The following is a 16952-nucleotide window of genomic DNA, read 5'->3' as shown; positions in this document are numbered from 1 at the left end:
GTTGTGGAAAACAATTTGCAATTTTTCAAAAATGAAAAATAGGATTGCTATATAATACAAAAATTTCACTTCTAGGTATATACCCCAAATAATTAAAAACAGGGATTTAGATTCTTATAATGTTCATTGCAGCATTATTCAAAAATGCAAAAGCAACTCCAAGTGTCGATCAATTTTATTTATTTTTTATTTATTTTAATTTGACAAGAAAGGGGAGGGGGGAAAGAGAGAAAAGAGAGAGAGAGAGCGAGAGAGAGAGAGAGAGAGAGAGAGAGCGAGAGAGAGAGGGAGGGGGAGAAAAGGGGATAAGTAAAAAAGCAAGCTGCCTGGTCTGGGACTTGAACCATAGTCAGCCATAATAAGGGAGTCCAGAGCCCTTAATCACCATGTCACCTGCTGGCCCCAGGAAATTATTGTTTAATGAGCACAGAGTTTCTGTTTGGGGTGATGGAAAGGTTTTGTGAACAGTGGTGATAGCTACACAACCTTGTGAATGTATATAATGCCACTGAATTTAACACATAAACGTGATTAAGATGGCAAATTCTATGCTATTCATGAATTGCAACAATAAAACTAATTAAAAACAAAAGAAGAAAAAGGTCATGAAGATTTAAACTATTCTCATAAATGTGATCTTTTCATTGCCAGAGACAGAGAGACAGAAAGAGAGGGAGAGGGAGAAAGCAACCCCCCAATGGAGTGTGGTACACCACAATCCCTTCTCCATTTCTCCATCCTGTTAGGACTTTGTTGTGCATGCACATATACCTGGTGTGTTTTTCAAGCCACTGAAACTGGAATTCAAATCACCGCCAGCCATGTGGGATCTGGTGCTCTTAACCACTGGGTTCCAGGGCTGGCCTTGGTCTGATTAATGACATAAAGGCTTGTGCTCATTGTAAACAGAGCCTCTTGTTGACAGATGATTCTGAGGTTGATGTGAGACATGGGAGAGAAAAGAAAAGGCTGCTTTTTCATTTTGCTTAGTGTTGTAAATAATATTGTGTGTTCTGAACCATGGGTAAGTGGCCCACAGCCTTTCTTCTAAGGAGGGGAAGGCTTACCCCTGCAACCTGGTGGCTAGGGATAAGAGAGGACTAGGACAAGAGATGACAACAGGAAGATGTTCTGTGGGTAGAACTCGGCCTTTTGACTCTAATAACAATGATGTCCAGTTTCCTCTCTCCAGTCTTAAAGTTTTATTTTCTCCTTTTAATGTATTAAAAAGACTGTGAGCCTTTATTCTAGTGTAGGCACTAAGGAGTACCATGAAGACAATATAGATAAGATTGGCCTGGTCTTCACCCTTCATTTTAGTGGGATAAGAAAAAAAAAACTAATAAATAAACATATAAGAAAAATATTGGTAAACTATGTTAATATGAAGAAGTAAAAAATAACGGCTGAGAAAGAGGGTGATAGGAAGGGACCTAATCTTTGACAAGGTGACAGTTAGGATGTAGACGATGAAAGGAAGTCCTTATGTGAAGGTCTGAGGAGCAGAGAAAGGCTCTGAAGAAGAACAAAGCTTGCAGTGCAGGAGGGTCAAATGATTACGGGGCCTATGTGCTCAGAGGGTTTTGAGTGAGGGTAAGAGTGCTACAGTGCAAGCATGGGATGAGGTAGGAAAGAAAGACAGATCCAGTTGAGCATGTGGGTGGTTAAGGGTGCTGGACTCCTATATGGCTGACCGCGGCTGGAGTTCTGGACATGGTGGCTTGCTTTCTCACTTTCTCTTTCTCTTTCTCCCTCTCTCTCTCTCTCTCCCTCTCTCCCTCTCACTCTGTCCATTTCTGGTCATCCATGTATACCAGAGACAGTGTGGGAGGAGGGTGGGACATGGCAGAGGGTGATAGGGACTCAAGGATGGGAAAAAGAGCAAAATATACAGGAAACAAGAAATAGAAAATTATATGTTGACGATAGCAAATATGTTGATGTGCTTGATTGAGCCAATATACAGTGTATTCTGGATGGAAAATCTCTGTAATGATGTATAGTGAATGAATGTAAATAAAAAAATAAAAAATTAATATTAAAAACATATGTATTTATTTATTTAATTCTATTTGTCTTTTCAAATTATTTTTAATTTGACCAGAGAGAGACAGAGAGAGAGAGAGCAAAAAGGAAAGCAAGAAAGCAAGCTGACAGGTCTGAGACTCAAACCATGATCAGCCATGTGGGAATCCAGCATCTCTAACCACCATGCCACCTGCCGGCCCCCTAAAGTTAAATAATTCTTAAAAAAAAAAAAAAAAAGTTATGCATGGAGCTTGGCAACTCCATGAATCCCAGGCTTGGTAGCTTGCTTTCTCACTTTCCATTTCTCTATGTGTCTCTCTCTGGTCAAATTAAAAAATAATAATAATAACAAATGGATTTAAATAAATAATTCTTTTTTTAAAAAAAGTTATTAACAATCACTAAATTACCTCTCAAACTTCTGAAAGCTTACATAAAGAGATCTCTTGGTCTACATTTTGGGGCTATTGCCTGAGGGAACCCACATCCAGTTTGAGCCAAGTTCTGTAGGATCATGGGAAGGAGAGAGCCTGGAGAAGCCAAACGGTTATGACATGAAGAATGAATCAGTGGGAGGAAGATGACTCAAGCAACAAGAAATGAGCAAGATCGGTTTGTAGCACGGCTGAGCATTCGTTGGAGGGCTCTAGAAAACACTTCAGGGTGGGAATCTAGCAAGAGGCAGCTGTGGGATCAAACAGCATAGAGATGGGAACTTTGGATAATTGATCACTAAATGTAGAGTGACTCCAGTCAAGTGAAGACTAGAGAAATTAAGGACACTGAGCACAGTTATTTGTTGGCAAAACTGTCTTTACCACAAGACTACACAGTCTTTGAAATCAAAGATGTCACTGAGTACAGGAGTTAATTCTCACTCATTTCTAACTCGGGTTCAGCACAGGCCCTAGCAGATAACAGGTACTAGAAAGAAAGAAAAAAGTGGTCTAAATGAATGGATGAAAGGAGGGAGGGAGGGGTGAAGGGATGGGTGGATGAATAAATGGATGGATGAGTGGGTGGGTATGTGGACAGACAGACCGGTGAATGTGTGGATGGAGAGATGACTGTGTGGATGGATGAATGACCATTAGAGGCAAAGTAGATGTTTATTATTTCACTACCATTATAGTGCATAGAACATATGTGAACATACAATTCTGCTGGATCCCTGCAAGTTACTGTACTACATTATGAGCTCTGACAGCGATAGTGAATAATATACCTAGTTACGAAACTAATTGAGTGCAGTCTGAAATCCAGCCATTGTGCTTAGCCACATAAGAAAGAATTCTGTTTCTGTGAACAGATAATCTAGTTCTTAGCCTTGATATCACAGTGTTCTGCTGGTGTAAAAAAAACAAAACAAAACAAAAAACAGACATCATTTCAAGACTTGGCTGCTCCCAGCAACCTCTTGAAGCAAGAGTAGGGCCTAAAACAGCCAAGTGTGTACTTTGAAACCTGCTCCTTTACCATACTTTGTGGGAAAGTCACCTGACCTAGGCTTGGCCAGTTACAGCCTTTCTCCCAGGAACTCTATAACATTTTTTAAAAAGAATGATTTATTTAATTCTATTAATTATTATTATTATTTGAGCAGAGACTCAGAGAGAGAGAGAGACAGAGAGGGAAAGTGAGAAAGCAAGCCACCAGGTTCAGGACTCAGATTGTGATTTGCCATGTGGGAATCCAGCACCTTCACCACCACACCACCTGCTGGCCCTGAAATCTGTCAATTTTTTTTTTTTTTTTTGGAGAGATTTTCACTGTAGGGCGCGTGCGCTCGCCAGACAGACAGAGAGAGACATAGAGACAGAAAGCGAGAAATCACCCCCCAGGGGGGATGGTCACGCCGCAATCCCTTCTCCTCCATTCTCCTCTCGGGATCTTGGGCACGCACGCACACGCGCCCGGCGTGAGTTTTTTAAGCCACTGGGTCCGGGACACGAACCGCAGTCGACTGTGGGAATCCAGCGACATAGCCATTACGCTAACTGCTGGTTCCCGAAATCTGTAAATTTTTCATTGAGAGTCAGGAGGAGAAAATAACTGAGTCAATCGGTGGATGAGTTTAGGGAAAAAGACCCCAAGAGCGATGCTGCAGGTACCATCTGAGCTGCCCGAGTTGCCCTTTTAGTAGCAGGCGTTCACAGAACAGCAAAAATTGGGTGAGGAGACGACCTCCCTACAGCACCTGTCCAGTGAACTGCAGCCATCGTGGGAATGCCCATGACCCTGAGCTAGGGACCGGGGGAACCTGATTACCTCAGAGGAATCACATTTCCGCATCTCCTTCTTCTTTGCCAGACGCTTCTTTTTCTTGTGAAGAGGTTTGGACTCCAAAATCATTTCTTCAAGTTCAAAAGTGGGGTCACAATTCAGCCTGCCTTTCTGCAAGGAAGACAAGTCTCAGTTCTCAGATCACTGCGTCATTCCAAAAGCACACCAGGCCCAATCTGGAGAGTAACACTGAGTCTTGAACAGAGCACCAGTAAAAAGATGGGATTCTTTTTTTTTTTTCTTTTTTTTTTAGAGAGATTTTTGCTATCGGGCGTGTGTCCTTGCTGGAGATAGAGACAAAGAGCGAGAAAGAGAGAAATCACCCCACGGGGGGCATGGCCACACTGCAGTCCCTTCTTCTCTGTTCTCTTGGAATTTGGGGCACACAAGCACATGCACACAGTGTGAATTTCAAGCCACCAGGGTTCACGACTCAAGTTGTGGTTGGCCATGTGGGAGTCCAGCACCTTAACCAGCAAGCCCCCACTAGCCCCTAAACTGGGATTCTTACTCTAAGTTTTATATCATTTATTGCCACCATTATTTTCCATATTATAGTCTTTTCATCTTGCTTCTTTTTTATAAGCTTACAATGAGCCGTCAGTGAGAGGCAACCACATTACAATTCTTTTCCTGAAGTTTGAGCTTTTGGGTTATGTTCCTCAAAGCCTGGTCTAATAATCATATAGATGAGCATCACCTGAGTTGCTTGTTCACTTTCCGTTCCCCACCCAGACATCTCGAATCAGCATTTCTGAACATGAAGTTCTAGAATCTGCATCTAGATAAGCTCCTCAGATGACTCCGATCCATAGTAAAGTCAGACCATCATGAAAGAAGTTCTCTGATGCCCACAGCATGGCCGACTGCAGTGATGCAGCACACAGGATGGGAAGCAAGGGCAGGCTGCCTTAGACCTCCACCATGTCATGTGTCAACCATGTCACAAGATCCCTACTGGATCCGGTGGCCCAGTGGACAGTCTATCTTGCTGGAAAGATATTCCACTCTGTGTTGCTCCATAAGGTAGACATTTTCACTCCCAGCATCCCACCACACTGCTTTCTCCTTTCTTCCAGTTTGCATGTTCCCCTGACCCACATCCCCCACTTATTGGGGCATTTCCCTGTTGTTTGCACATTGAAGGCTCACATTCTTTTTCTTTAAGAGAGATTTTTTTTTTTTGCTGTAGGGCATGTGTGCTCGCCAAGGACACAGAAATAGAGCGAAAGTGAGAAATCACTTCCTCCCAAAGAGAAATCACTTCCCCCCAGGGGGATGGCCATGCCACAGTGCTCTCTCCTCCACTCTCCTCCTGGGATCCTGGGCATGCACACACATGCACTGGGCATGAGCTTCAAGCCACCAGGTCTGGGACTCAAACTGCAGTCTCCATGTGGGAGTCCAGTGCCTGAACCACTACACCACTTGCTGGCCCATTCTACTGGCCCTCAGTGAACCCCTGGCTTAGGTTTAGAAATAAAAATTCAGAATTCTTTCCACAGGCCTCTTTAGGAGGCCTAAATAATAATAATAACATCATTATTCCCAATATACCTCCAGCTGAATATTGCCTCAAGTCCTGGGTGGACATGAGTTAGAGACCTCACTTGGGCCCCTTGGCCCAAGACTCCAGCTTTTACCAATGGTCTGCAGTAGGCCACAGATGTCCTTTGGCCAAGAATTTATCTGGTAGAAATCATTGAGTCCTAAGACTATAGATCTCTGGAACAGAATGAGCAAAGGAAGAAGGACAAATGATAAAAAAAAACAAAAAAAACAAAAAAACACAAAACACTTCTTCCCTCTGACTCACAGATCTCCATGGACACACATTTCCACATCTTTGGAATCAGAGAAGACATTTTTGTTTAATCAGCAGATTCATGTAAATGTCTCTCAGTGGTGGGGATTAGGACTTCAATAAAATGATACCATGAAAAACGGTTAGGGGCCCAGCCATAGTGGCAGAGGTAGTAAGGCACCACTTTGTCATACTGGAGCCAGAATGCAAGGCTCTGGGATCAGATTCTGTATTGACCTGAACACATCAGTCATCCCTGTGGTCCCGGCTGGCTGAAGGGCTGAGGGATAGTGGTTGGCCAAGACACCATCAAGGGTGCCCTTCCTTCTCTCTCCGTAAAAAAAGAAACTAACTTTTAATAAAATGTGACTAGGAGGTAAAACTCCAAATGTAAATACACCCAAAGGAGAATCCCAGCTTGGCACCTTACTAGCTGTGTGACCTTTGGTGACCATCTTACTCTGTGTATGCCTGTTTCCTCATCTGCAAAGCAGGAATTTGGGTTTCCGGGATCAGCAGTTAGCGTAATGACTTTGTTGCTGGACTCCCACGTGGTCGACTACGGTTCGAGTCCCGGACCTGGTGGCTTAAACTCACCCCAGGCGGGTGTGCATGCATGCCCAAGATCCCGAGAGGAGAAGGGAGGAGAAGGGATTGCAGTGTGGCCATCCCTCCTGGGGGTTGATTTCTCACTTTTTGTCTCTCTGTCTCTGTCTGTCTGTCTGGCGAGCACATGGACCCTATAGCAAAAACCCCTCCAAAAAAAAAAAAAAAAAGAAGAAGAAACCTGAGGCTGGTTCTAGGTTGCGGCTTTCTCCATCAGAGAAAGGTTGGGCCCACTCAATCCTTACTTAAAAAGAAAAAAAAAAAAAGAATTTGGGTTTCCTATAATAGTGGTATGATTATTTAATGGGACAATATGCAGAACTGGTTCACACAGCAATGTGCACTGGGTGGGGGCAATGTCGGGTTTGGTAGGAATCACTCACATTAGGAATAAAACCTGGAATGAGCCTCTTCTCCAAAACCGCATCCCAGTTCATATCGTTCATATACGGGAAGTTCTGCACATCTGACAAGTGAGAGAATCGTTCGTCCGGATTAGGTTCAAGTAGCTGCCAATGGAACACAAGCATCAAGATCACCGGGAAGGTCAAGGTGTAGAGAGTAAAAGAACATTCAAACCCTCTAAACAAGGCAGTACCCCCCTCCCCTCCTCCCAGGAAGTCACAACGGAGATGATGCATGGTTAGAACAAACCGTGGCAGTGTTTCACAAAGTGACGTGTGAAAACAGCTCGTCCTGCTGAGTCCACTTATCTTTGGTTCCTGACTCCCCTACTTACTAAGTTTATTGTCTAACCCTCAGTGTTCCCATCTGTAAAAAAGGGATAATAGCCTCCTTCCTAAGATTACAGCCAGAATTAAATGAGGCCATGTGCGTAAAGTACCTAATAGAGGGTCTGCTTGTGGTAGTTGGCACGTGTTCAACACACTTTCACAAAACTCATTTCCTGCTAAAAAATGTAGTTGTTTTTACAACGAATCGAAATACACTGGGAGAACTGGCCCCATTGCACAGCAGGTAAGAGCTGTGTGTAGGCAGCTGGACCCCACATGGTGCACCATAGTTCTCATCCTGGCCCGAGAATCTTGAAAAGCACGGGGCACCGGTGCATGCATGCCCCCAATCACAGCAGGATGGAGAAGGGATCATACCCCATTGAGGGCTGCTTTCTGCCCAACTCCACCACCCCAATCTCTCTCTCTCTGTTGAGTACATATGCCTTCTGGCAATAATAGAAATACATTGGGCATAACTCAGATAAAGTGAAACTAGGCTTACTGTTAGAGTTCTGGGTTATTAACTGGGATTAAAGATTCTTTTCTAGTCAGGTGCTGTGGGGTGCTCCTGTAATCTCTGCTACTCAGGAGGCTGAGACAGAAGGATTATGAGTTCTAGGCCAGCATGGGCAATGCAGCAAGACCCTGTCTCTAAAAAAGAGATTTTTTTCTCTTACCCCTTATCATTCCAGAGCCAACATCACATCAATCATGTGGCTCAGATGGAAAATGTCAGTCCCACATGAGAATGCTCCTGGAGATGACACCCATAGGAAGTCAGGATATAGTTAGGGTGAAGGGGAACTGCTCCGGGAACTGGAAAAATATTGCTTATGGAAAAATGACCTCGCTGTTCTTCACCTTTGACATTACCAATGACAACACCCCTACTCTTAAATAGGGAACTTGACCCCAAAGATGAGAGACACAGATTTTAAATCTTTAGCTCCCCAAACTCTTCCTTTAATAGCCCAGCCTGTGCAATGCTCTCTCCTAAACAAATTCAGGTCCATCCTTTTGGGCTCTTCATTCTTTCTTTCACATAATCAGTCAACACATGCTATTGAGTTCCTGCCATTTGATATAACTGCTTTGAATCTTTTTGATGAACACGGGTTCCTTAACAATCTTAGGAAAACTATGGACCTTATTTATTGCCTGCCAGGCTCTGTGTTAGAGGTTGCAAATACTGTGGGGTACGAGTCAGGCATGGCCCCTACCCTCATGCAGCTCAGAGGAGAATCATCATTAACCCGAGGATCCACCAGGGCTATGAATAATTTCCAACTGCGAAAAAACATTATCGAGGAAAGATAGTGTTACGTGAACTCAGAACAGAAGGAGGCATCATGGCAAAGTGATATTTGAGCTGAGACCCAAAGCCGTGTGTCTCGAACTGTCTATGTGGAAGAGCTAGTTTTTTGCTTGTATGTTTTAATTTCTAACCTACTGAAACCAGCATGTGGCATTATTGTGCTTGGCTAACGTGCAGCTCCACACCACATAAAACTTGTGACTTGAGTTCAACATCACCCAAATGAGCAAATGAGCTTGCACCCTATTCTTTTTTGTGTGTGTTTAATTGCCAGAGGATGAGTGTGTTAATCAGAGAGAGAAAGAGACAGAGGGGGAAGGAGAGCGAGAAAGCACCTCTCAATGGGGTGTGGTCATGCCACAATCCTTTCTCTTCTATTTCTCCATCCTGTGAGGATCTTGGGCACACATACACACCCACACCCACACACACACACACACACACACACACACACACATGTACCTGGCATGTCTTTTAAGCTGCTAGGACCAGGATTCAGACCACAGTTGGCCATGTGAATCTGTCTCCTTTTACCACAAGCTGTGGGGTCAACCCCTCACCCTGTCCAAAGGGACCAACCCTGGGTTTAGATGCTATAGCAGTGCCCAGTTGCTCTAAGTGCATCTAAATGCTTCTCTCAACTTTTGTCCTGACAACTGACCTGTCAGAAACGATCCATAGACTAGAACTGGTCAGTGAGTCACACTGAGTAGTACTGATCTTGAGGAGGGAGCTGGAGGAGCTAGCCCTGGAGACAACGTTCAGGAAGAGGGACCCACATGTGGAAATGCCCTGTGGTGAGAGGCACACTAGTACATGAGAGCGAAGAAGGAAAAGAGAAAGAAAAGAAGGCCAAAGCTAACACGGATTACGTGCTGACCAAAGGGCGACAGAAGTTCAAAATGAAGTCGGAGAGGGAGTTAGACTGTGTGCCATACAAATGATTTTAGTCTTTTTCTAAGAACAATGAGAAGATACTTTGAACAGAACACTGAGGGGCAGAGTGGAAAACAGACTGGAGTGGTGAAAGTGTGTGTGGGCAAACCAGTTACAGGCAAGACTTGATGGCAGTGGGATGGGGAGAGAATGGCAGAGGTGGAAAGAAGTGAATGATTCAGAACTTAGTAATGGATCAGATATGGAGATAAGAAAAGAGTTCTGGTTCCCAGCTTGTAAAAAGGGATGGATGGAGAGGCCAGTCACTGAGAAATGGAACACTGGAAGTTGAGAACATGTGGAAACATTAAGAATTCCTTTTGTTGTTGTTGTTTTCTATAGCGCATGTATGCTTTCCGGAGAGAGAGAGAAAGAAAGTCAGAAATTACTCTGCATGAGGCATGGCCATGTTGCAATTCTTTCTCTTCCATTCTCTTCTTGGGGTTTTGGTCATACATGCACATGTGGCCAAGTGTTTTTCAAGCCACTGGGTCTGTGACTCAATCTACAGAGTCATGTAGGATCCAGCCATCTTAACCACCACAGCACCTGGCATGCCCAACAATTCTATTTTATTTTATAAGAAGAATTATTTTATTTAACTTTATTATTATTATAATTATTATTATCTTCTAGTTTGATCAGAAAGAGACAGAGAGAGAAAGGGAAAGTGAGAAAGCAAGCCACCAGGTCCAGGACCCAAACTGCAATTGGCCACGTGGGAGTCCAATGCCTTTAACCACCACGCCACCTGCCACCCCAAGAATTCTATTTTAGACACATTGAATTTGATATGGATTTGGAACATCCAAGGGGACTTGAAAGTGGACTTAATAAAGCCATGCAGTTCAAAGCTGTTAGCTGCAAAAACCACTTTAAAAATGTCTATTCTCATCACCATCCCCGATACTGTGTATTAACCTCTAACCTTGAAGCAGAAAGCATGCTTCCTTTTATCACTTTCTTTTTACATACAGTCTTCTTTCTTACCTTTTTAAGAAGTGACACCATTTCCTGTGACCAGGCAGAAGGGTAACTCACAATAGCTGTCTCAAACATGTGTGCGATTTCTTTGCTGGAAGTACTGGAGCGAATATGATATGGTCTCTTAAGGGAGAGAAGAAGTGAGAGTCTTATTTTTACAGGGTAAAAGAACAAAATTTGTCTTCCAAGTGTTTCCAAACTAAACTTTTGACCAATAAAATACCAATCTCAACTTCTAAGCCTTTTAGCTGATCATTGTGTTGCCATGTGTGCCAGTGTGGCCGGACCGCCTACTTTTTATTTATTGTTTAAATTTTGCTAGAGGGCACATGTGTTCACTGGAGAGAAACAGAGAGAAAGAGAGGAAGAGAGAGAAAAAAAGAGAAAGTGAAAAAGCACCCCCATGGGGAAAAGTCACACTGGAACCCTTTCTCCAACTTCTCCTCCGGGGATTTCGGGATTTGCATCCAGTGAGTTTCTCAAGTCATCTCTGGGATTCGAACCATGCTGTCATTCATGTAGGATCAAGTCACCTTAAGTGATGACTCCATGGTTCTTTTTATAAAGAGATGCCAGAAGCTTATAGTTTTTTGTAAAATATCATGATTTAAGAAAAAGTTTTATTCTTAAATAATAAGAGAAATAGAGAGAGTAAGAGAGACAGGCACCCCATAGGATCTTCATGCTGTGATCTACCCCTTAGCCAGGCCTGGATCAGGGGCATGTTCATGTCCAGTGCACTCAGAGTTCTCTGGATAGGAACCCAGGACCTTTCCAAACGGGTCAGCCTCAGAGTGTGATGTATTATTGCTGCGCCACTATCATGCCCAGAAACACAAGAATTATAAAAGCTGGTAATTCCACTGAGCCAAACAAAACATTTTAGTCGGCCAAATCAGCCTTTAAGATGTTTATTTGAAACTTTTAGGTACTAATTTAAAACTTACAGAGCTGTTTATATTAAATACTGGACAAGCATTCAACAAGTGGAAATTTAAAAAAATATCATAAGTGTTGCTTAACAAGGAAATCCAGAATTTTTCAATGTCCTTCTTTTCACTTGTTTGGAACATAATGAGGAAGCTCAGGACAGAACTGGTCAGAAAATATCAACCTCAGCCCCAAATGCTATGGGTCCCTGGTTCCATGGAATGTGGTCACAGAGAATGCTTCATCCTACAGGTCATCCATAGTTTAGAATTTTTTTTAAAATCTCTGGAAGAACAGGATTTTTCTGTAGTTGTAACTTCAGGAAACAAAGTTAACGGTGGGCTTGTTACAGTTTTTACATCTGTCCACTAGAGGGCAGCCGCAATCAACATTAATTTCTCTATTTTGTAGGAGACCTACCAACATTCGAATTTCACGTATTTTATGTGAACGTTAAACTACTTAAAGCCAGAGATTATACCATACTCACATTCTTGTTCAGAGAATCTATAACTTAGAGGGTATTCAATACATATTTGTTAAATGAACAAAATTTCCATACTAGATTCACCAACCATAGGATAGTTGACATGGATATACACATTTATCACGTCTGGCTTTCTCTCTCTCTCTCTCTCTTTCTTTTTTTTTTTAAAGATACTTTTGCTATAGGGTGCGTGTGCACTTCCCAGAGAGAGAGAGAGACAGAGAGATGGAATGCCAGAAATCACCTCCCAGAGGGGATGGCCAGGCAACAATCCCTTCTGCATCTTCCTCTCGGGATCTTGGGCACACAAGCACACATGCCTGGCCTCCTGAGTATTTTCTTTTTCTCTCTTTATTTCTTTCTTTTTTTTCTTTTCTTTTCTTTTTTTTTTTTTTTTTTTTTTTTTTTTTTTTGTGGCGCGGGTTGCTTGCCAGAAAGACAGAGAGAGACAGAGAGACAGAAAGTGAGAAATCACCCCCCACCCCCTCAGGGTGATGGCCACGCCACAATCCTTTCTCTTCCATTCTCCTCTCAGGATCTTGACGTGAGTTTTAAGCCACTGGGTTTAGAATTTAAACCACTAGGTGGGAGTCCAGTGATGTAGTCATTATGTCATCTGCTGGTCCTCACATCTGGTTCTTTTTAGATGTTTAATAAATGACTGTTGACTGGGACAGCCAGTAGCAGGGTAGTTAAAGCAGCTGGATTCCACATTATCTAACTCCATGGTTTGAGTCCTGGACCTGGGTAGCTTAAAAAACACCCGAGACGTGTGTGTGTGTGTGTGTGTGTGTGTGTGTGTGTGTATGCCCAAAATATCCAGAGAGGAGAACGAAGAGGGAGAAATTGCAGTGTGGCCATCCTCCCGGGGGTGCTTTTTCACTTTCTCTCTCTGTCTCACTTCTCTGTCTCTCTGGTGAGCACACATGCCTTGTAGCAAACTAAAAAAAAAAAATGCTGACTGGTTAAACTGGGGGACACGAAAGGGCTTAGGTTTTTCCCTGTAGGAAATCAGGACTAAGAGCTAGCATAGGACCCAGTCATGGTAGTTCATGCTGTTAAGATGCTGCTGCCCAGCAGGCTGGGCCAGACGGCAGGCCCCAGTTTGAGTCCTGGTCCAACATACGGGCTGGGTGTGCTGGTGCCCACCTGTAATTCCAGCAACTTGGTAGGCCAAGGCAGGGGGTTGCCAACTTCAGGCTGGCCTGGGCAACACAGTGAGACCATGTCAAAAAGTGAGTCAAATATGGTGGCATGTACTTCTAGGCCCAGCCAGGAGGCTGAGGCAGGAAGACTATGATGCGGTAAGACCCTACCTTAAAAATAAATCCATTATAAAAATGGAGGTCATATAGTATAATGAAGTATTTGAAGAATGAAGGCAAAGAATTTGGGTGCTAAACTTAACCACTCACTTTCTGAGCTTCAGTTGCTTCATGTGTAGCATGAAGCTACTTCATCTGCAAAATAGCCAATCCGTGAGATTGTGGGAAAATGACTAGAGATAAAACGTGAAGTTCTCAGTAGAGTGGCTATTACAAGGGGGCTTCAGAAAGTTCAGAAGACAATGGAATGAAAGTATGAGTTTATTTAGGTGCAAAACATTTTTGCAATCCGTACATGATTTTTGCCTAAGACACAAGTTCCACGAACTCATTGATGGTCCCCTCTTACCTATTGGACACACACAAGACCGCTATTTTTGCTTTTATTGATACAGGGTAGAAAAGGCAAATATAAATGTGAATAGTGAGCAGCAAAATGAGTTCTCAATGAAGCTGACGTGAAGAAAGGTGTAAGTCTTTGTATAGTAAGTCAACATTAGTTACGTGAGGAAGCATGAGTGAGGGTGACCTCCTCCAAAAGAGAGATGAGGTCTAACTTTTTATTCTTTTAAAGCAAGTTCTAAAAATCCTGCCACCTTTTTTATTCCCCATCTCTTAAGACTAAATAAAGGACCATAGCTAAATCATTTGTCTTGGTTGTTATAATGTAGTGGCGATGACTCCTTAGCTCAGTATCAGAAAAGACATGGAATGCTCTATTGCCATTATCGAAGTTTATTCACTACTACTAGGCCCAATGCTCTAGGTTCATGCCATGTAGACCGTGAAGACTTGGGTCAGGTTTAGCATAGTCAGGCTTTCAGGATTCGATATGTATGTACATGTATAGTATTCTCTTTGTCTAAATGTTTTCTTCATTTCAACTAATTGCTGCTCCTAAATGTTCATGGCTATCTAGAAAACAAAATGATTGGATAAACTTTGTTGAATTAAATGGTGAATGTCACAAGCAACTGGTTTAAGTGCATAAGTGTTTTTAATAATTTACTTTAGAAATCCATATAGCTGAATTTAACATTTAAAAAGATCTACATGTCCTGTCAACTTATTAAAAACGAACTGTCTTCAGAGCCGGCAGGTGGTGCAGTGGTTAAGGTGCTGGACTCCCACATGGCTGACTACGGTTCGAGTCCCAGAACTGGCAGCGTGCTTTCTCACTTTCTCGCTCTCTCTCACTCTCTGTGTCTCTCTCTGGTCAAATTTTAAAAAATGATAATAATAACAAATGAAATAAAATAAACAATTCTTCTTTTTTTTTTGGAGAGGTTTTTGCTATAGGGCGCGTGCGCTCACCAGACAGAGAGAGAGAGACAGAGAGACAGAAAGCGAGAAATCACCCCCCAGGGGGGATGGCCATGCTGCAATCCCTTCTCCTCCATTCTCCTCTCGGGATCTTGGGCACACACACATGCGCCCAGCATGAGTTTAAGTCACTGGGTCCGGGACTTGAACCGTAGTTGACTACGTGGGAATCTAGCAACATAGCCATTACGCTAACTGCTGGTCCCATAAAATAAACAATTCTTAAAAAACAATAAAACCATCTTTATCTTATTCATTAACTTTATTTTTTAGCTCTAATTTTTAAAGAATATGGGACTAGCAGATGACATAGTGGTTACATTGCTAGACTCCCATGTAGTTGGCCACGGTTCAAGTTCTGGATCCAGTGGTTTAAAATCCACACCAGGCACATATGCATGTTTGCCCAAAATCCCGAGAGGAGACTGGAGAAGAGACTGCGGCATGGCCATCTCCGCTGGTGGATGATTTCTCACTTTCTGTCTCTCTGGTGAGGCACATACACCCTATAACAAAAATCTCTCAAAAAAAAAAATGTATGGTAGTAGAAAACAAGAATAATTTATTTAATTTCATTATTATTATTGTGTGTACATGGGTGGGGGCACATGTTAAGGACGTGTGTGTGTGTGTGTGTATTTAGTATTTAGTATTAGGGAGCAACAGTATTTAAAAAATTTTTCCAAAACAGAAAAGGTCAGTTCTGAGCTTTAGAAAAATGAATTTGTCACTGTTGATAAATCAAATTACAAGAAACTACCACAGAAATAAAATAATATAAGAGAGAAAACTTTCTTTGGTTCTAATTGCCAGAGGGCATGTGCACTCACCAGAGAGAGACAGAGAGAGAGAGAGAGGGGGAGAAAGCATCCGCCATTGGGGTGAGGAGACACTGCAATCCCATCTCCATTTCTCCACACTGTAAAGATTTGGGCCACACATGCCCAAGCAACCAGGGCTGGGATTTGAACCACAGTTGCCCATATGGGATCTGGCTGTCTTAACCATTTGTCTATGGGGCGAGCCCTCCAAAACTATTTTGTTAGCAAATGTTTTTTTTTTTTTTTTTTCCCAGGCAGGGAAGATCTTTTTAGGCAAGTGATCCTTGAACAGAGTGCTAGGCATGTCTGAAGAATAACGTGCAGTTGCTTTCGTCTTGCTGTGTGTTATAAAGGATGACAGACAGCTGGGCATAATTGCTCTGAACCACAGAGGCTAGAACAAGGAAGCGTGGGAGAGTTGGTTCAGGAAAAGAACTTGAGGGCGTGGTGTGAAACAAGAGATGCTTCTACTTTTAAATAAATGATGGAATTCTCCTAGTTTTCTGGATGGTCCTTAGCATCATATCCATTTCTTCATTGGGAATTCTTTAGAACATAAGACAAAGTCCAGCGAAAGATAGAAACAGGTCAGATCTGAAGCTGCCATGGAGGCCCTACATATTTGACTTAAAAAGGTGGTCCTCTTCCACTGATTTGAATAACTCATCAAAAATTAAATATGCTGGGACCAGCAATTGGTGTAACGGCTCTGTCGCTGAACTCTCATGTAGTCAACTGCTGTTCAAGTCCTGGACCCAGTGGCTTAAACTCACGCCGGGCGTATGTGCATGCATGCCCAAGATCCTGAGAGGAGAATGGAGGAGAAAGGATTGTGATGTGGCCATCCCCTCTGCGGGGGGTGTGGGGGGGGTAATTTCTCACTTTCTGTCTCTCTGTCTCAGTCTGTCTTTCTGGTGAGTGCATGTGCCCTATATCAAAAACCTCTCAAAAAAATTAAATAAATAAACATGCTTAAAAAACAGTGTTACGATGATTTCCTCAGGGAAGGTAGGAGTAAGAACAATAAACAGAGTAATATTTAGGCGTGAAGAGCACTTTATAGTGAATGGAACAGATACAATCGTGAGATCCTCCTTTGATTGCTTTGCAATTACTTGTATTTGCTTTCCTGAGCAAGATGAAGCCACTGGATTATAATGAAATAGGTCCAAGGTTTTTTAAACATTTATTTAATTTTATTAATTATTATTATTTTAATTCGCTATGGGGCACTCACACTCACCAGAGAGAAGGAGAAAGAGACAGAGAAAGAGAAAGTGAGAAAGCAAGCTGCCAGGTCTGGGACTTGAACCATGGCTGCCTATGTGGGTGCCCAGCATCTAGTCACCTAGCCACCTGCTAGCTCCAAGCTT

The 16952-nt window shown here is 42.7% G+C and overlaps 1 protein-coding gene across 1 annotated transcript in view; it reads right to left on the bottom strand.

Annotated features, from left to right (window-relative positions):
• Window positions 1–16952, bottom strand: part of STK32A (serine/threonine kinase 32A) — a gene marked incomplete in the record, with an annotated part of 141032 nt that overhangs the window by 7984 nt on the left and 116096 nt on the right. Inside the window, 3 exon segments of the mRNA XM_027771667.1 lie at window positions 4297–4422; window positions 7105–7230; window positions 10700–10816. Coding sequence (XP_027627468.1) covers window positions 4297–4422; window positions 7105–7230; window positions 10700–10816 — 369 coding nt within the window.

The sequence above is a fragment of the Tupaia chinensis genome, unplaced genomic scaffold (genome assembly GCF_000334495.1).
Source record: "Tupaia chinensis unplaced genomic scaffold, TupChi_1.0 Scaffold000228_1, whole genome shotgun sequence".
Lineage (NCBI taxonomy): Eukaryota > Metazoa > Chordata > Mammalia > Scandentia > Tupaiidae > Tupaia > Tupaia belangeri.
The sequence above is the reverse complement of the archived record's forward strand: the minus strand, read 5'-3'. Positions and strand labels throughout refer to the sequence as shown.